This window comes from Lichenostomus cassidix, chromosome Z (genome assembly GCF_008360975.1).
Source record: "Lichenostomus cassidix isolate B80296 chromosome Z, HeHo_3.0, whole genome shotgun sequence".
In the NCBI taxonomy this organism is placed as follows: Eukaryota; Metazoa; Chordata; class Aves; order Passeriformes; family Meliphagidae; genus Lichenostomus; species Lichenostomus cassidix.
Genome location: NC_139511.1, coordinates 49530514 through 49551434, shown reverse-complemented (window position 1 = coordinate 49551434; position 20921 = coordinate 49530514). Strand labels below are relative to the sequence as shown.

General features: G+C 39.3%; 1 protein-coding gene across 1 annotated transcript in view; it reads left to right on the top strand.

Annotated features, from left to right (window-relative positions):
- MRPS27 (mitochondrial ribosomal protein S27) overlaps positions 1-18959 on the top strand; it is a 44654-nt gene extending 25695 nt beyond the window's left edge. The window contains exons 5-11 of the mRNA XM_085043790.1: positions 5446-5560; positions 6065-6143; positions 7427-7542; positions 10405-10507; positions 12604-12746; positions 14223-14378; positions 18545-18959. Coding sequence (XP_084899916.1) covers positions 5446-5560; positions 6065-6143; positions 7427-7542; positions 10405-10507; positions 12604-12746; positions 14223-14378; positions 18545-18784 — 952 coding nt within the window. The 3' untranslated portion in view covers positions 18785-18959. The remainder of the gene's footprint in view (positions 1-5445; positions 5561-6064; positions 6144-7426; positions 7543-10404; positions 10508-12603; positions 12747-14222; positions 14379-18544) is intronic.
- The last annotated feature ends 1962 nt before the right edge of the window (positions 18960-20921 follow it).

Here is a 20921-nt window from a genome sequence, read left to right as displayed (position 1 = left end):
TGAGTATTCCTAAATAACTGTGGTATGTACTTATACCCAAAATATGTCCTCTTCCAGATCTAGCCTTATTACTAAGCTTAAAGATTAAGAAAAAGATGAACTTGTAACATTGGAGTGAACAGAAATAAAAGCTGAATATGGTATTACATGAAACAAGACCTGATACTAAAAATAGCATTTAAGTCTCCTGTTCAGCCTTGATGTTTGACTGTGCTTCTGTATCATAGTTTCTCCATATCGGATCATTTAGGTCGGTTTTGGGGCCATCACTGGACTCTTAACAGTGGTGTAAGAGCTCTGTGCAAGTCTTGAAAAAAAATGCTCTGCATGAAATACGAATTCACATGGAAGTGGAGAGAGCTAACTTAGAAGAATTAATTTTAGCATGGAAACAATCAAATTAATTCAAAATAAAAGACGGAAAAGTCAGTAAAATTAAAATATGATAGGGGCTGAGTGTGGGTTTTTGTCAGGGAGTCTGCAAGCCAAGTTTTTTCTTGTGTAAGACTCTGTCTCAACCTTAGACTATTCTCTCTTATAGTTGTCTAATTTTTTAACCTGTCCTATCACTTCTTTTGATAATCGATTTCTTACGGTACACATACTACTTGAGTTTTTTATTTCAACACAGAAGTGTTCACTCTGTTTTTGAGTGTAGGCAGTTAATATGTGAGATATTTCCTTTAGGACTGGTATGTTTATGCATGAAATTTTTTAAGGATTTATGTAAAGAAAGGTGAGGACTAAAATGGAAGGCAAGGAAGAGATGGAAAAATAAAGTTTAAAAGGAAATTTCTGTCAATAACAATTCTTTCTCCAGGACTGTTTTCTTTGACACTGATGTATGAGCAATGCCTCTGGGTCCATTTAAAATGCAGATGATTTCCCCCTAGGCCTGTGGCTTGAAATGACAAACAAAGGGAGAGTTTTGGGTGACAGCCTTCGAGTTTCCGAGCTAAGCCTGCCTGGAATCCATTTGATCATTATGCACTGTAGCTGAAAAAATGTGCCTGGGAAGAAAAAAACATGGCATTGCTAAGATACTTCTCAGCCCTGTATGATTTGTGTAAAATGTAGAGTTACTTTGGATTCATTCCATTGAGAGAGCTTCTTCCTGGTTTGCAGTTATATTTCTTGCTATATTTATTCATTTTAAGTCTCCTTCCGTTTTTCTTTGGGACTTTTTAGAATTTTAAGTGGATGAGAAGAAATCTTGGCACTCACCCTTTCTGATGAAAGTATATGAACATGCAGACCCATATTTCTCTCTAATTCTAAAAGAAGAGAGATAGAAGTGTAGGATGTGTGGATCATTACAAGGTCCTTTCTCATTGGGTCAGGTAAAGCTGGAGAATGGAAGGGTCTCTTCTTTCTGTTTCACAGATCAGGGGAGAAGGGGGAGGAGAAAAAATAGCGTCTTATACAGGGATAGTTTCTGGCAGTACCAGGAACTGGACTGACCCTTAGGAAAGCCACAGAGTACAAAATGGAACTTTTGATCAGCAAAGAATTGGAACCAATCTGCTGAGCTGGCTTTCCCTCTATACTACCAGGAAGAACAGAGCAGAGCTCTTCTTCGTGGTATATTTCTACAGCACTTTCTCTTCTGTAATCCAGCAAATTTTTCTTCACCATCTTCCTCATTTGTGACTTTCTCCAAAGCAATGAACTCCCCTCTACCAAAACTAGCCAGAAGAATGCAGACCAGCAAGGAGTGGTTCTGTTAGCTCTCAGGTTTGCTGTATTACTTTGCTTGAGAAGATCGGGTGTGTGAAAGAAGCGCTAGAGTGCATCACCACTTGATGGCACCAAACAAAATTGCAAGACTCTTTGAAATAAATAAATAGGGCAGGAGCTCAGCTTTTCTGCAGTGTGTGGGAGCACCGATGCAAATAAGTCATGCTTGCTGTAGTAGTACAGCACCCCATGAAGCACTCTCAGCATCTATTAAACTTTTTTACTGTTTGGTTTCTTTCACACAGCATGAGCACCCCAAAACTGTTGTAAAAAATGAGCAGTAGGGCTTTATGCAGGAGCTCAGTAAACTGACAGTGTATTCTTAGCCCAATGTGCTGGCCTATTTGTGAGCAAGAGAGTCTACTTGCTTGGCTAAAATTGTTCTGGTTGCCTTGTACTGAGGCTGTACACTTCCTGTGTTTCTTCCAAGTTATAATCATTTTGCAAGTATTAAGCAACTGTTAGTGAAAATCAAGTTTCTGGACTGCATTATTTGAACAGCTTTTGTCAACAAAGAGAATTCTAGAGTATTGTGTTGTGTGCTGCTAGATTCACAATGACCTTGATATTTCAGGCTCTCCTTGTATTACAGATATTTCTCTTTTTATTCCCCGTGGAGGCAGATGTTCTCAGTTCAGTGACTGGAAGGATGACCATATTGATTCTTCAGCCATTAACATTAAAGTGTGCCAACAGAGAGCTTCCCTAATACTGTTGCAGTTGCTTCTTTTCTTTTCTGAGCACATTATAAGAATCTCGGGCTTCTCAGGTTTTTATTAGTTTTCAGAAAAATGAGTTTCAGCACATGGCATTTGCAAGATAACCTTCTGGTCTTTCCATTAAACACACAGCAGTTGCTAGAGGCTTCCTTTATTTAATTCATTCTGAATCCTCTTTTTTCTGTAGTTTTAACTTCCTTCTGTCCTTTCATCTGTCCCTGAACATATTGCCGTGCTTAATTATATCCTGTTTGGTGGACAAAGAGAAGGAGGAAGATGTTAATGCTTATAAAAATGATGAGCAACCTCCTCTTTTTCCTGATTCCATTTCGAATACAAGTGCCTGCCACAACATTTGGTTAGTTTGTCTAGGTTAACTGTAAAAACCAGATACTCTGTTGGTTCCTGTTCTCAGCTAGTACAACAGAGCTTATCCCAGCATTATATGGATCAGAAACAATTCAAGATTGCAGTGTAGTTGTTCCCTTTCACTTCCAATTCTCCTACCATATTATGGATTAATGGAAGTGTCTAGACTTGAGGGATCTTGTACATGTATGTACCTTGCATTCATGCACCAGTCCCCTCCCTTCAATTCCATGCAACTGCTTTGTAATTAATTGTTAGAATTAACTAGAAAATTACTTGGCTGAGAAGCTGTTTACTTTTCATTTGCATAGCACCTAGGGCAGGCGAGACCTGATCTGAGCATAAAGATCAGCATAAAGATCTTAATGGTAACATACATACAGTAATTACGTCTGAAAAATCCTGTGGTTGTCATATGTGCACACACACAATTCAGTTGCAGCCCTATAAAAGCTGATGTGCAGACTTTTTACAAGTTTTTGTAACATGACTCTGGATTTTGTGCATATTGATTACAGCAATGAGTGTTGATTGAGGATTGGTTTCATTCTGTTTCTAGACTGTATTGCATCCCTATTAGGCCTTCTGCTGTCCAAGTGCAATTTTACTTTGAAACCTAGTCACTTTCATTACAGTAAACAGTAGCAATCCCAAGATGCAGGAAGTGTTGGAGTGCTCTCTCTCACTGTGGTGTATTCAAGAGAATAAATACAGCTCTGCAAAAAATTGAATATTCAAAGGCATTAAAAACAGCTGGTTGGGGTTTTTTTATTGTTGTTTTTTGAATACTTGTTATTCTTTTGCAAAGATTGTGTCAGTAGAAAACCTAAATATTTGAGAGCATCAGTGTCATATTTTTTGAAAAACAAGTCTGTTGTTTTCCACTTGTGAAGCAATATTAACCATATAATGAAAATGAAATATTTTTAAAAATATTGGCAGCTTTATTGCTGGGTGTTCCAGCTTGACCCTTCTTGAATGTCTGGTGAAAGAGTCTGTAGCAATTAGATAATTTTTTCATCAAAATATGATTAAGTCCAAATTCCAGTAATTGTAACTTCCTGAAAGCATTATTTGTCCATGACACAGGACTTTAATGAAAGCAAATGTACATTGTTGGTACTGCCGATATTTGAACTCCAGAGGGAAGAAAATGGAAAGAATTATAGCAACAGAATGGATGCTTGTAATTTAATATTCAAAGCATGCTTTTATTTTTCTATTAAATTCTAATTTAATGGGCAGAATTCATGTGCTACTTACAAGCATATATATTTAGACTCTGTAGTTGTGTAGCTCACTTGTAGCATGGATGTCATCTTCTTTCTGAAGGCTCTCTAGGCTGCAGTACTTTTCCAGGCTTGGTCATCTGTGTAGCCCTTGGTGATAGACAAGAGATTTACTGAGGGGGAAAGAGGGTTGGTGGCCACGTTAATCTGATAAACGTTCTGGAAAACATGCTCACTCAGATGGAAGAGTCAACCCTGCCTCTAAATGGTGCTGCAGCTTGGCTTGGGGCTGCAAGCATCTGCACATGAGCCCAGCTCAGTCATCAGTGTTCTTTACAGAAAGTGGCAGTCACTTCTGTGTGGGGGACTGAGATCAGTTTTCATTTGAATTGAGAAAGATTGCATGCATCTCTTCATATGGGGGTGTGAAATTCAGCTCAGGACCAAGGCAGCTGGACTCCTACCACTGGACTCTTAACTGATGTTTGAGTGTTTGCCAAAGCTAAAGCTCCATGTGCTTTTTGTCACCATTTCTTTGAATATGGAGCAAAGCTCATATGACTGAATAAGGATAAAATGAAATTAAAAGTATTCCATTGTAAAAATTGGTTGAGCCATGGAGTGGGTTGACTTGGAAGCCTGCTGAAGCCATGCCATGGTCTGTCTCAGAACAGGTTAAACCAGTGCAGAGGGGCAGGGAAGGTCTCTCCAGCAGAGTTTCCCCGTGCATGAGGTATGCCTCACTGATGAAGCATTTCTAAGGCAAATGGAGCGTGTAGCAGCCCAGGGATGACCTGTGCTGAGGCATAATGAATTCTTAAGTGGTGAAGTGAGGCATGATGTAGAGAGAGTAGAAGACACTATATCACATAAGCTCCAAAGTTTCAGGCTCAGTTATATTTTGATGTAATTCTGATGATACTTGCAGATGTTATCGTATCTCTTTGACAACACCAACAATATTATACATCGAAGTGTTGTATAATACAATGTTACCTAATTGAAAGGACAAGGTTAAATAACACTGTGGCACTTGTACCAGTCTCAGTTGGCCTTCATAATTATACCAAACTGTTATTTTTTGATATTCATTTTTTCAGGAGAAAAGTAGTAGGCTTTCTGGAAAGTGAGAAGTTTAACTATAATCCATTTGTGAAAAGGTCAGATTCCCTTCTGTACATACTATTAATGTGTAAAATTTTTGTTTCTCACTTGAAAGGGCTATCTGGAGCTCTTTAGGGAGCAGTGATTGAGTGCAAAGTCAAGCAGGGAGAAATTTATATCTGAGTTCATGAATGGTGAGGTTTTGAAATGGATAGTTTATTGATTACAGAATTTGTTTCTGTGATAGTAGAGTCATATTGTCACCTTAACTATTTTATCATCTTTAGGTTTCGGCATAGCCCAAATTCCTGGTACTTGAGAGACTGGACCATTCACAGCTGGATCAGACAGTGTTTAAAGTATGGTGCTCAAGATAAAGCCTTATACACAATACAAAACAAGGTAAGTTTTACAAGGAAAAGCCATGAATATATTTGACTAGCTTTTTGATTCAAATGTGGCTTGACAGGAATTCCTGTTGTGGCCAGGTTGTATAGACTGTGGTTTGTAGTTCAGATTTCTTTGTTTAGAAATAAAAAAATTACTGTTGCACTTGAATTTTAGCTGTAGCCTTTTTGCAGCTTTTAAATCCTGCTTTTTCTCAGGAAGCTTTTTGGTTTTAAACAGTGTTGGTGTCTGGAACATGCGGGGTGATGGGGAGGCATAAAAACATGATAGGTAATGCCCCTCCTGGTCGCAAAGGCTCAGATAAAATGCCATACAAATCCAGTTCATCAGAAGTTGGAGGGCCTACGTCGCAGGAGCCATGCTAATCTCTTGTGTTGCTTGACTGTACATTGCAGCAGTATGCAGTGCTGTGGTTCTGCTCTTCCTGGTCTCTGCTGCACTGTGCTTGGGAAGATTTAAACAGCACATTTTCACACTGAACTTACTTTCCTCCTTCAGGTTCAGTATGGAATTTTTCCAGATAATTTTACATTCAATATTTTGTTGGATTGCTTTATAAAGCAGAAGAAATACGAAGGTAAGAAAATACATACCAATACTGCATCCTTAGTTGTATGCTCTTATACTTATTTAGAGCTTTATAGAGCTTTTATTTTAATTAAAAATTTTTAGCCATATTTTTTCTGAAGTTATCATAAGACACAACTTCATGTTCCTTTAAACTATTTTTCTGTGTGTTTATGTCTTGTTTCTGTTGAGATTTTATTAATTTTACAGTTTTGACTCTTGTGTGATTCACAGTTTCTGCTGTTATTAATCCTGTTCCAAGAGTTAACCATCTTCTTCAGTTACAAGTCTGACGTATGTGCTAATGACATCATAGGAATTATTAGTGACAATTAATTAGAGTGTTACCAGAATCAAAATATGTGTTGGTATTCATCTTGCATACATTTAGCTGTTCAAAAAGCTATATATCTAAACTGTTTGTGTAGGCATTCTGTGTTTCACTGGAGCAAGCCAGCTATGCTGAATTGCCAGTTTGGGGCTACCTTTCCTTATTGACTGTTTAAGTGTTTGGATGAGTAATCCTCTCATGTATGTTGGCAGATATTTAAGATTCTAATTTCACTTCAGGTTTTCTAGTACTGTAGAATTGCAGTAAGTTTTCTTTTGCAAAAAGCTCTTATAAGTGAAAGGAACAGAAAGATTTTGCTAAATGACAAATTAATACATGTATTTATTTTATTTTGATTCGTCTTTGAATTCCCCCTTTATTTGCCTGCATTGCTTTTCCATGTGAAGCTGAAGGCCTTTTGTTTAACAAGCTGTCCTTCCTGACATGGAGTCTCACTGAAACTCCCTGTAGAGCTCCTCCAGAGCCTTGTTTGCTGAATACAGAGACTGCTGTGGGTGATCTGTGACAATATTTCTGCTCCTTTCTACTGTGCTGTCACCCTAAGGCTAGTGAAGTTAAGCCAGTCTTCTCTTGTTTGTAATCAACAAAGAAAGAACAAAGAAATAAGAACAAAGAAATAATTTTTAAATATTTTTTAATGTTATTTGAAAACCTGAGGAAAGAAGAGCGAATTGAAGAGTGCAGAGCTAAGATGATTTTGAGAGCTCCTTGGCTGTAGTTTCATGCTGTTCAAGCCATTCTTCCTTTTTGCAATGTGTTTGAGCAAACCAAATGAATAAGACTAATTCTGTAGGTGTATTCTAGTTGTAAAAAACATTTAACATTCTCCCTACCTATTTCAAAGCATACTACAGCAATAAAGCATCAGTGAATATGAGTGGATGTTGAAAGGGAGGTATGTATTGGGAGCTATGCTGATTATGTATTGTTCTCCTCCGTAGATGCTATGTCAGTAGTAACAGAGATCATGCTCCAAGAAAGTTTCGACGAGTTATCAACGCAGCTTCTCTCCCTGTATGTTTTATATCAGTACCTGGCAACCAAGTCTGAACATACGGTAAGCTGACCACACCCAAAGTGATACACAGAACCTTTGCTTCCAGTGTTGTGGTGCAGTCAGGGGACCATTCAATCATGAATATATTTTATTTCCCCTAAGTTTACCTGGGGGGAAAAAACCCTCAATTTTCTCATTATTTTTGCAACTGCGGAAGAAAGAAAGGACAAGAGAAACAACAAAGTACGGAAACGATCAGATCACTTGTAATCCCTTTTTTCTCCTTTCTCTGAAAGGAAGGGTGTTTTGGAGTGTAATGTGTGCCCATTTGAAGGATATGAATTGAAGGATACTTCAGTTCAAAGCAGACTCTGTAAAAAAGAAATTGCCATGAAAAATCCTGTGTCACTTATTTTATAGGACCCTGTTAAGCTGAGTGTTGCTTACTATTAGAGCTTGATAATGGTGATGTTGCAGAATTATACAGCATTTTAACTAGGTATGTTTTAGTATCTCATTTGGCTTTGGGTGTATTGCTTCTTATACATGTTTGTTTTAAAATTAAAATTCAATTCCCATCTTCAAGGATTAGGGGTTTATTTTTTACAGCTTGCTTGCTTGCTTGCTTAAGAATGACAGTTCAGGGTCTTATAAGTGGCATTATTCTGCTTTTGCAGAAGATGCTCAGTCAGTAAAGGGCTCTGCCATGATCACTGTAGGAGGCTATTTTTCATGTAGTTTGGTGCAAGCCTTCAATAGCATGTTGTCTATTACAACGAAAATGCTTGAAGTCTCCATCTGTCTTACATGAAGAATCCTTCAAAATACCTTTTACAGATGCCTTCATGTTTTACCCAACTGGGTTGTAATTTCAGTTTTCACCAAAGAAAAGAAATACGCATTTAATACATTTACCCTCTTGGATGTTCTCTTCATTCCCTAGAAATCACGTATCCTTAGTCACTTGTGTGTGAAAAGCAAAGGGGTGGAAATCACATTTTTCCATTGTGTTTGTCCATGTTTGCACATCCTTACTGCAGAGATAAGCATTTGTCAGTACATGTGGTGTTTCATGAAAGCTGAATGTGCAGGCAACGGTTGTGCGAACGTAAGACACCTGTAAGCTTATTTATATAGCTGTGACTTACACAATAGGTATTTTGAAGTAAGCCCTTCAAAGACAGCAATGAAATTATATTTTTATTTGTATATACCATTCAGAGTACCATTCAACACCTCATAATGCTCAGCACCAGTTTTCTGTTTGATTTAAGAGGTAGGGATAGACATAGTAAGGAGAACTGCTTGTCTGCTCCAGAAATCCCATTCTCTTTTCCCAAGGTGTGAGAGAGGTCAGCCAGTGACCTGTTGCAGTTAGGTCCTTAATTCTAGCTTGGGGTCCAGCAGCTCGATAAAATGATTTTTAGCTTTGAGAATTAAATCCTGAGCAATCTGTCTGTATTAGTCTTCAGTGTGTATAGCAGAAGTGTGATGATAGAAAGCTTCTATTTCTCTTCCATAGTACACACCACTGAAAGCCTCACTGGTCTTGGCTCTCTCCAGAAAGTTTCCTCCTTGACTGTTGCAAACAGCCCATATGATTTCTGCTTTCCACTACAAAGGTGATGACATTAAACTTTTTGCAGTCAGTCTAGCTCCTGGACCTAAACGTGGTAGCTCCCATAAGCACCTTGATCACTAAAAGCCCTGTTTTTCCAGTTGCATCTGATATTTTTGCAACATTCACCTGGAGTGCTGAATTCAGCACTAAACAGCCCTGTTCCCTTATATCCTTTTTCTGAGTTGGGCAAATTCCTTGCTTGGCTATCAGGTAGTAGTATTTTGTGTCAGATGGTAACATGCAAATTCTTGTATCACCTGAATGGACATACAAAAAAGGTCGTGCCTTTAAAAGGCATCTCTGGATAGTGTGTTAAATTAAAAAGTAAAACTTCTGTGTCTTTTAAGACTCAATGTGCTTCAGAGTTTCTTTCAGAAAGCTTTTTCCCTTCACCAGGAATATTTCTTTCAGGTCATAAGGTAATCAACAAGACACTGACATGTGCTGTCACAAAAAGTGTGTGTTAAGAGGGCCTGATGTCCTCTAATCTGTGACTTTTTATAGCTTTCTTTTCATCATTTTTTCAGCCACAGAAGTTGCTAACCTCCTTTCACTTTTAGTGAAGAGACATTTATACTTGCTGTTTGTGCTCCTCTGGCCATGAAAAACATATTTTACTATCCCACAGCTAAGCAATATTCACATTACTCTTGTGATTATAATGCAGTTACTGATAGGGTGCCCTTCTTTAGCCATCAGTGGTGGTCTGGCTCAGACAGTTGGTACATCTCTCTAGCTGGTAAGACAGCTGTACTTTTAATCCGGTGGTGTAGAGGGGTCTTGATGAGATGCGTATGTTCTTTTCCCAGAGCAGATTTTGGACTCAAAGTAGCCATTATCTGCATATTCATCTCTCAGCATTTTCCTGTTGTAGTGAGGGATAGTGGAGCATGTATCTTGCCACATACTTTAAAGAAAAGGCTGCTGTAGTACAGAAACCAGGTGATGTTTTTCTTCAGCAGTGTGAACCTGAACCAAGTGGTAGGACATACAGGACAGAGACAGAGCTTGACCAGTATAAATCAGTGTAACCTTCTGTCCTAGAGGAACTGCACTGATTAAATAACTTCCATGCAAAATTTCAATGACTCACATTTTACAGTCTTCTGGAAAGAGAGTTGTTTCTCAGTACAATTCATAATGTTCCTCAGGACAGACATACTGTAACTGAACACTGGGCATGTTTAATGATCCTTTACTGTGTTGCTGAGATGTGATGTAAGCCATGCATGATGTCTTTGCTGCCATTTTATGTTTGTGTTTGTTAAGGAACACTTACTTAGCTTATACATTATTTACAGTGGGAAGAAGAGAGAAATCTTGGAGCATCACTGTTGCTTACGGGTCTAAAGCAAAGTAACACTGTGGGTTTTAGCTCCCAGCTGTATGGCTATGCATTCCTTGGTAAGTTTTACCTCCCTTATTGTCAAATTTTCTCTCATCTTCAGTGACTGAATTAAATTGGCATCTTTGCTTTATTAAAATGTAATCAAGGAGAAGGCAAAGGAAAAAAAGATAAATAGTGGAAGGACAATTTCAGAGTTACAAGTGAACCTGTTTTGTGAGCCTGGAGGGTAGAACTGATTTGAATAGTATGCCTTTCATCAGATACCTTCAGAACCAGCTTCAGGGCTCCCTGCAGGTTTGGGTTAGATGCTGAAAGAAAGAAGATATTCTTAAATAACAGTGGGATTGGTTTGTTGGTTCACCAAAATACCCTGAAAGTACAGATTTCCATGCCACAAATTTAAGGCTGTGGACAATAGACTCTTCTTCTGGTTAGTGAGTATCTTAAAATAATCTTTAAACCTTAGGAAGATGGGAGGGCACAATCAAAATGTTTAGAAATTTTACTGGTTACTGCAAAGTGAATGATTGGATTGTGAACAGCAGATAGCAGTGCCTTTATCCTGTATCTCTTAAGAAGTCTTCACTGCTAATAACTTGCTATATAATATTAAAGAGAAGTTAGATCAGAGTATACTCAGAATTGAAAGGAAGGGAAATGGGCAAGCCATTCTTGAATTTCCTCTAAATCTTTAGTGGAATATAGTGCAGATAGATTTTGTTCTTCTCCACAAAATGATTATTTACTAGAAAGTAAGTAAATAATTAACAATTTATTGTAAATTTTTGTTCCATTACTGCATTATTAAGGGTAATAAAAAATGAATTTGGTCTTAAAATGTCACCTTAAAGTATGATGTGTGGTGGCAGAGTTAGATTGCTGATTAACATTTATCATGACTGTGAAACAAAAACTCATTTTCAGTCAAGAAGGGGGATAAATGTGAAAATTAATTTGAAAGCAGGATTTTTCATAGTGCTGTAGTTTGTAATCCAGTGGAGATACTGATACAAATAGGGACTTTTCTGTCCAGTTGGCATTCAGTTTGGAGAGTTTTAAATGTCATAGAGATTGGTGGAGTAGTGGCTGTATTTCAAAAACGCACTTCACTGTTGTCTGTGAACAGTAGTGCTTGTTCCATGACATTGACATTCAGTAGATCAGAAGCTATTTGCTGTTATGTCACGTATTCCAAAGTCTTGCCAACACTAATGGAGCTGACCTCTGAGAGAGTGAAAGATGTCTACGAGCACAGAGTGGCCTCGACCACATCAGCTATTTTAATTTAGCCACAGTCCATAGGCTTTGTCTGTGCACTCATTACCTTGCTTTATCTAAACTGTTCTCTTCTGTCTAAAGAAGGTGTTCTTCATAGTTTTGTGTCATTGTAGCCAGAGTGCAAATTGGATTGAGAGCTTGGACATAACTCCTATAAGCTGCACTTGAAGTGGTATTTTCTGTTGACAATGACAGAATCAAAACCTAAGAGTGACAATCACTGTAAATTGCATCAGGTACAATGTGATGTGCCTTTCCCCTATTATGCAGGAGTTCCAGGTTCTCTAGTAATTACTGTGAGAAGAAAAGCCATGTTGTAAGTGGTGCAGTACATTACCAGTCCTGCTAAAATCAATTAACAACTTGTTGCACAGATTGTCTTAGATCAAGAACCAAAATTTACTTCTTGGCATGTGTAGCGTGTTTTCTCTGAGGAAGCCCTAGCAGAAGCAGGGGTACTAAGCTGTGTACTTAGCCATAACTTGGGCAGTAATATGTGAGTAAGACCTAGAGGCCACCGAGGTAAATCCAGAGAATCAGATTTAGTGCACACATGCTCCACAGTCAGCTGAAAGCTAATGAGACACTCGTCTGAGATCATCAGACATCCTTCTCTGAGCTGGTAGATCAGAGGAGATGAGGGGGAATGGGGAAGTACCAGAAACGTGCACATAAAAACATGAAGTTGAGCAAAAAGAGGGCACCTTAAATAAAGTAGTGGAAGTTCTGTCAGAGCAACTTTGTCGCAGTGTATTGTTTTTACCACAGAAACCAAAACACTTGCTGTGACTTCTAGAAACCAGAGCCAACTGATGCTAGTTCCATTAAGACTCGGATGTTGAAGCTCTAACAATGAAGTGTGTTTTTATCACAGGGAAGGTGGAGTTGACTAAAGGACTAAGAGCTGTATACAATCTAATGCCACTGATGTGGACACCTGGATATTTGAATAGAGCCTTGCAAGTGATGGAAAATGTGGCTTCGTTGTCAGGGGACATCAAAATCTGTAAAGAGGCTGTAAGTACAAAGGCTATAACCCACTGAACAAGGAGAATTTCATATGAGAATAGCTGCAGTAAAACCTGTGAATTCTGTGCCTTATTAATGAAAAGATGCCCTGCAAACTTCGGAGGCATTTGCAAGACAGGAAAATTAATGTTTAGAACAGAATCACTGCTTCAGTTGATGAGGCAGTGATAATGTCTACTGGCGTGTCCTTGGCAATGAGTGTGTGTTACTGCCACAGACCATTTAAGTATGTTTACTAAGCCTTGCCCTCCCTTTAGAGACACCTGGATCTGTGTCACAGGAAACACATGTCTGTGGGGATGGGAAGATGCCTTTGAAATCACTCAGAGACATACTTCTTAGCAGTGGGGATGAGCTATCACATCTTCTTACTCTCCTGCCTGAGTGCATGTGTTCTGTGCTCTCAGGTGATGTCCTAAGTGTTACTGGTCCAAAAAGCTGGAAGAGTGGTTTCTAGAAGGTTTGTACTGCCCTCACTCAGGGAGGGTGGCTAGATTCACTCCATTTATGAGGGCAGCACTAAGGGACTTGGGGCTTAGGAGTGCTGTGGGGAGTCAGGCTGATCCTGGAATCAGACAGCTTAGGAGGAACTTAAGATGTCACCACTGTATGGGCTGGAGCATAGAAACAGCACTGAGGTCTCTCTTCCTCTTTTTGGTACTTTGTCCTGAAGGTGTCCCTGATGATTGGAGCCTCCTTTTTGCTCATGTCACTTACTAAGCTTGCAGTTTTCCCTGACAAAAGTCCAGGGCACTGCTCAGCAGGTACTCCTACCTATTGCTCTATTTTCTGAACCTTCTCTCTGTGATACTGGACAGTACAAGACAGGTCACATTGGCGACTTCTGCCATTTTGAGTTACCTCTTCATATGTGTGGTTTTGGAGGTATCTTTCTTACTCCAAATCTGAAGAACTCAGCTTAATACACTTGTGATTTTTTCTGTTTACAAACACTAGACAAATTAAGGAACTCCTCATCTTCTTTTTGGATTGTAGATGAACATCCTTGTGTTGAAACAAGTCTGTATCTATCTCTGGTACAACAGGTCCATTGAAGATCCTATCCATCTGCATACTGATGCTGTAAAAATAGTAAATGCTAGTAATACCTAGAAATGCTCTCTTTATAGAGGTACGTTTTAGTTTGTTCAGAGAACAACTAAGAACTTGTAAGAGAAGGTTCTTGCTGATTATTTACTAATGCTGCATCTCTGTACAAATCCAGTAGTAGAGCCCAAAAAGCAATGCAATAACTGAATAAGAGCCACACACTCCAAGATCCACAGTACAAAATTCTTCCAAGAATATGTCTGACTTCCTTTTAGAATTTGATTTTCCGTTTAGCAAACACAGAAGTCATCTCAAAATAAAAGGAAATTCATGAAGTTGTTTGAATACATGACAGTTGTATTACTTAGATTGTATTTTCCGACTGTGCTAACTATGACAAATGTAATTGTTCAGATTGATGCCCTGGAGACCATTTTACAGAATGTCCTTGAAGCCAAACCTGATCCAGAATCTGCTGAAGAAGCCAGGAAATTAGAGCAGAGGTCGCAATGTGCAGAGTCAGAAGAAACAGAGCAGTCTAAAGCACCTGAGTACTACAGCAGATTCAAGGTAAGACAGTTTAATTTATCTAAATATTCTCAGCTGTGGTAGATCTCTGTGATACATACTAGAAAATATTTATGCTGACTTACTGTGGCTAGTAGACTGACACCCCTTCAGTGCATCAGGAGTCCTGTTTAGCATTTTTGAAACTGATGTCACCTTACATTTTCACTTCTCCAAACAGGAAACAGCAGCTAACAAAGACATAAAAGCTCAAGGCCATTTGTCTTTTGTCTGTCTGCTGGAATTTTATCTTCAGTTTTCATACATCAAAATGATAAATCCAGTCCTGTTTGCAAAAGTGGTATGTCATTAGAGACCTGTTATCTGACCTTGTGTGGGATCTTGCTCATTAAAATAAATTGTAATAAGCGTGAAACTACCCTGGATTTATTGTTCATTTGTATATATTATAATTATGTATGAATGTTGTATCTTGTACTTTCAGATGAGAGAATTAAGTTGGGTTATATCACTTTAGATCATCACACTGATGATAACAGTAAGAAACACAAATAGCTGTTCATTAAGGCACATCTATATAATGAGTGCATTTTCATCTCATAGCTATAAATTAGCTAAATGAGATAATTTTATTTTATCGTCTTTGATTTGTGCTGTGATAAAAATCGAGTACTTCAGGTTGAAACTCATCTGGTTTGTAGTTCCAGGAGCAGTACTCTTTCTGTAGCCCATCAGTTTTCATTGTTGCTGTCACCTGGATGGCTGTAACCTTGGACAGTTTTGCTGGATGCAGACTGTTCTAAAGAAATTTCAAAAGTTAAGGACGAGTATCCTATGGTTTCGGCTCTCACACACACGCACCCACACACGCACACATGCACACACCCTTTTCCTTGCTTCAGTTTTTACTTACATAACTTTGCCACTAATCTTTAGATATTAAACTTGTGTTGTAGGCAGTTAAAACTTTTTAATTGAAGTGTTTGGGAATTAGTGGGAGCTCAGCATATGGTAATTAATGCCTGAATGAATTAAAGAGAATTAGGTAAACACAAGTGCCCTTTGAAAGAGGGAGTGAGACATTTTTATATGTCTCTCATTGTCTGCCCAGTGTCTAGCCTTGAAGAAAATAATGCAGAGTGCTCCAAATGAGGTGTAAATATCAATCTGGGGACTAGCGCCAGGAGCAGAGTTTTCTTCTCAGCTAAACCTTTCCGCAAGTTCCATGATTAATCCCAATTCAAGCATTTCTTGGTGTGGTAGTGAGTGACTTTTGGCCAAAAAACTAGTCCCAGTGTTTAACTTAAGATCTCACTGGGAAAGTCGGAATATGAGGAAGACACAGCCCCCATGTGACATCGAGGCATCCAACACTACTTACATGTCAAGAAACCAAAATTTCTGGGCAACACTATTTACATGTCAAGAAACCAAAATTTCTGGTTGTCTGAATGAGAAAAGGAGCTCTCAAGTCAGAATGCCATTTCAGCTAAGCCTGAAGGAGTTCCCAGAGTCTTCTTTCAAATCCACTAGTAGCTGCTGTTCCCAGTTGAGCCCTGGGACACCTACAGGTGTAGTTCACAGAGCAGAGTAGTGCACTAGAAATCTGTACAAGTGTGAGGGAAGGTAGCAGCTCCGAAGAAATCTGGTGTTGTGTGCATTCACAGCTGCTATCCCAGCTCAGATCATCTGCCCCTTCTGTGTAACCCCAGCGCATGGGATGCACTTTTGCTGCTGAAAACAATTTAGTTGCACTTTTTCCAGCCCTGCATTAATTAGCCAGTACGTCCCAGTCTCCCTGAGCTCAAAACCAATCGCTTCTGCCTCCAGCATTCCCAGTTCTGTTTTACAGATCATACACCTCAGAAGGCGAGGAAAAGCATATGGATTTGCTCCAGACATAAACATACTACTCCATGGAATGGACTCTTAAGAACAACCTTAAGAGCAACCATTTGTGGAAGTACCTGAAAAAGGCAAGGAAGTCTGACAGATATGGATACTTGTCCTTTACTTCCACTAGAACAAACAGGACTTGAGGGCATTTGGCTCTTTCCAGAAAAAGCCTTTAGAGCTGTAATCTAGACTCTGACACTCATTTGTGTTGTAATTACCTGTTTTGTGATCCCATATGCTGAGGCTCACTGCTCAGTATAGTGTTCCTCAGGCAATTCTTTCCATTTGTGTCAATGATCAGTGGGCGGCAAACATTTTATCACATAAATACTGGGAACACCTTCTCTAAAAGCACCTTCCTTAACTTGTCTACATGCAAAGCCCTGGAGACTGCGTATAAAAATCATGATTTAGCCATTTAAGAATGTGCCCTTTTGGTACCTGCGGGACATACAGCCTGCTGCTTTCCTAAATTAGTTTTACTAATGTGTAAGAGAAGAGCAGGAAGTATTCCAGGATACCAGCGATAGCAGTAAAGGCTTAGAAGACAAGACGTTCTAGTTCCCAGTTTATTGCATTTCTGTAGTTGAATTTCATGTGTTTAAGTACAGCCCCTTTTCTGCACAGTTTAATAGGAAGAGTGTGAATGATATAAACTAGTTACGTTTGAACTGCATATCTAATCTGTAAACATGACCATAGTTGTCAAGTTTCTTCCCCAAACCCAAGCTGTGCAGTCTCCTCAGTTTTCTCACTGATGCCTTGAGTACTTAATGACATCTCCAACAAAACAGACTAATACACCTAAATAAGTTTATTGACTTTGATTTTAGTCCATTAGCTTTGAAGACATTGGCTTTGTTTTCATTCTTTATCATAAGAAAACAGACAGAAACAAATACCCAAGCCCCTCAGACCTCGATGTCTAGCATTTTAAAGAGTCTTTATTCTGCTCTGTATCCAGTTCAGACCTCCAAGGTAAAACATAACAAAGCCTGCAGTTGTGTTGGCTAAGGGAGAGAGAAGTGGAGAGGCCTCAGAGGGTTGAGGTTTCCTGCCTAAGAATAAGGCAGAGCCTCCAGATAGGTGCTGAGGGGAAGAGCCTTTGCAGATTATTGCCAGCATGAGCTCAGATTAAGAGGAACACTGTGGGCCAGCAGCCCAGCACATAACTCTCAGTGATAACTGGAAGTCTGGATATCTGCGTGGCTCTAGAACTGCCATTTTGTTTGGAGAACAACAATCCCCACATCTTCTTTCCATTATCCTGCAATGCAAAACAAGAAGTTGCATTCAAAAGAAAAAAGTATGGATGTAGCTTTCATTAGAACACATACTTACTTCAAATATTTTTGCAAGAGCTGGGCTGAGTAAAATGTTTTACCTAAAAGAACGATCAGGAAAATGTGGTTTTATCTAATGAGTGAATAAGGGATAAAGAATTTTCCAGTGCTGTGTCATCTTCTCCTTGGTTGTGTATCTGCACTTTTAAGGCAATTAATCAGAATGTTAGGGAGCCATCAGGCTAAAGATTACAGAAAGCCAGAAATAGTATCACTGGATGATTCATCATCTTAAGTGAATTAACATTTTTATACTGCAGGAAATCTAGATCAGTAAAGCTCAAGAAAGAAAACTGGAGTTTCTTACTGAAGCTGTGCTCTTGGTTTCAGTGTAGAATATCCCTGGAAAAAATATCCCTTGTTATAACAGTGCTGTCTAATCTGTGTTAGTGTAGGCATACCTCAGATCACAGTAAGTTACGAAGAAAAACTATGGGAGTTACTTAGTATGCTGTTGGAACATTTTATGTGACCTGCACCTTTTGGGAGGGATGCTAATGCAGGCAGTGTGGATGAAATCGTGCATTTGGTTTTGAGCCAAGACACAAAACCCAAAGTGTCTAAATTGTATTTATTGTGGCTGTCTGGTCAGTTGGTCTTTGTTAATACCAGATAACTGAAGTTGGAAAAAGAAGGGAATTTGAGTAGGTAATGAAAATGAAATTTCATTGGTTCAGTTTTATTGCTAAATAGAAAAATACTCTAGAGGTTAGCATTTCAAGAAATGGTAGCAGCTACCACAGTTGAAATACTTTTCTGTGATAAATAGTTACCTGGACTGTTTAATAATAAATTATATATAGTATTATTTAATAAATAATATTTAGTAATGGTAACAACAACAAAAGCAACAACAATAGTAATTCAATCAGTGATATGTTGGTTTTAGAGAAGTATTTTGTGTCTGATTGTTTTGTGATTGACTGGCTTTCTCCTTGACACTCCCTACCAAATCTCTTTTTCTGACAGGAGCTGTACTCTAAGCTGCATTCACTTAGCAAGGTTGAATCTGAAAGCCTGTTAACCCTGACCACCCAACTTGTCAAGGAAAAGCTGCCAGAATGTGAAGCGGAAGATATTGCAAAACATGAGCAGAACCTGAAGAAGTGGGAAGAACTACAAGTACTTCTCATGGAGAGAGAGAGAGAGATGAGACAACAGGCTAAGCAGGAAATGGAAGCTAGGAAGCTAGCTAAAGCATCTGCTTAGTACTGGAACTAGGGATGCAGTGGCACGCATTCCTCTGTCAGTGAACTGAAATGCTCACCTTATTATTATTATTTCACTTCAATCATGCTGCAAGTGTGACAGTATGTGACTGCTACATGCAAATTAAACATCCCATTTTACCTGTTTCCTGAAGTAAAGCACATGTGATTTAGAAGTCCTGTGTATTATGTATTTTCCTTCTACCGTCAGCCAGGCAAGAGATGGGATAGAGACAACACAAAGAAACAAAGGCATAAGGAGTAGCTTGCCTGTGATGAAAGGTCCAGAGGGTGGTGAAACAAAAGAAAAGGGAAGAATTTCAAACACAAGTTGTTTCAATAGGGGTTTCTCACAGGAAAGAATGCCTTTGCTACTCTGAACTTCAGACACTAAGAGGATTAACATGTATTGATTGGGTTTTTTTCTTTTTCCTAACCCATTTGGAAAATTCAGGCTGCCGTGCATGGAGTTGGAAGCGTAACTTCAGGCAGTTTTTAAAACTACTGAAGAGTTTCAGCCTAGTGAGTTAGCACTTGTACATGCCCTCAGATGTTCCTTTACTGTAAGGATGTTAGATATTTCTGAATTTACTGGTGCTACTTTGCTCCATTTCTAAGGTCACTAGAGTAACATGTGCAATCACCTCAGCACACACCAAGGAACCTCATGCTGCAGTGCACTTTTCCTTTTATATTCTGGGCACTGTTTCATGACGTTTTTGACCTAATTCCCTTCACGGTCCCATGCCTCATTCTTAAGATCAGTAAAACAATGCAGCTATTCACAAGAGCACAAGGAAATGGCAGGGGAGGAAAGAATCATAGTGCATTGATTATGGTTGTGGTGCATCAGCATCCATCCTTTCTTACATTCCCACTGAATCTTGTGAGCTGCAGCCAGCAGGTTTTTGCAGTGCATAGTGGGACAAGGTCCCTTAAAACAGGGAGACCTGAGCAACAGCCCTGCTGTAATTGCAGCTCATTAGGACAACAGCACTGTTGTCTCACTGTGCTTTCCCTCAGGGTCTAATAAGGATTTTGAGTTTTATTGTGCATCTGTCTAGTTTGGCAGTGATAAAACATCAGAAACCCACTGCAAATCCAGGGAGAGCATGCTGCAGACCTGGGAACTTTTTTGAAGTATAGGAAAGCATCCCTGAAATACACCAGATGCCTTTCTTACTCCCAGCAAACACACTGAGAGCCTGGTTGTTCTTTCATGTCCAAGAAGCATCACTAAGGTCCTTCACCCGATCTTGTCAGCAAGTCCTGTAGTTTCTTTCCATAGAGCAACAAGAGAGTGCTGACTTCCAGCATATAAGAACATGATTTTGTGGCTTGTCCAGCAGTGGACTTTCCTCAACAACTTTTGAGAAAAGTCACCTGAATTTTTTTTCTTTCTTGGTCTAAATGCTTTCTGATTTCTGGGAGAAGTTATGGAGCCTTAAGGAAGAGTAGAAGGTCAAATACAAACATTAAGAACAATTTTATTAAAACTGGTGGCTTTAAAGAGGTCATAGTCACTCCTAACTGAGCCACAGGAGAATGTAGCATCCCCTTCTCTGACCATGTATTTCAGTTCTTTCATTTGAGAACAAGGATTGTAGCTCCAGAGGTTCACAATTGCTCCTGCATGCAGATTTCTCTATGAGTTCCTGTCTACAGGTGTTAATTTTTGGGATCTTCACTACACTACAATTTTACACGTTTCTCCTTGGTTATTGTTGGCCTCTTGGCAGCACAAGGAGCCTGTTTCTGGCTGCACCTCCACCCTTCCTCCCTCATCCTGCTGGTAGATACGCCAGGCTGCTAATGCTAATTGAGCTCCAGCAAGCTGCCAGCTGTCGTATCCCCACTGTCTCACAGGGCTGGCTTCACTTCCCCCACAACTAACCCCCCCTTCCATTTATTTAGGCTTAACTGTTATAACAGTGGGAGAAAAAAATCCTCCTGTGAGCTGAGTAGCCTACTAATGAATATTATAGGTTGCCTCTGTTTTATTCCGGGCTTGTGGGTTGGAGTCCTCTGACCACAGTTCAAAGCATAAAGTTAAACCAGGAGATAAAACCTTTCTTTGCATTTTCCCCAGTCTCCTCCCATATGCCCCTCTGCCCTTGGGAGAAGGGGGTTTCTTTGCC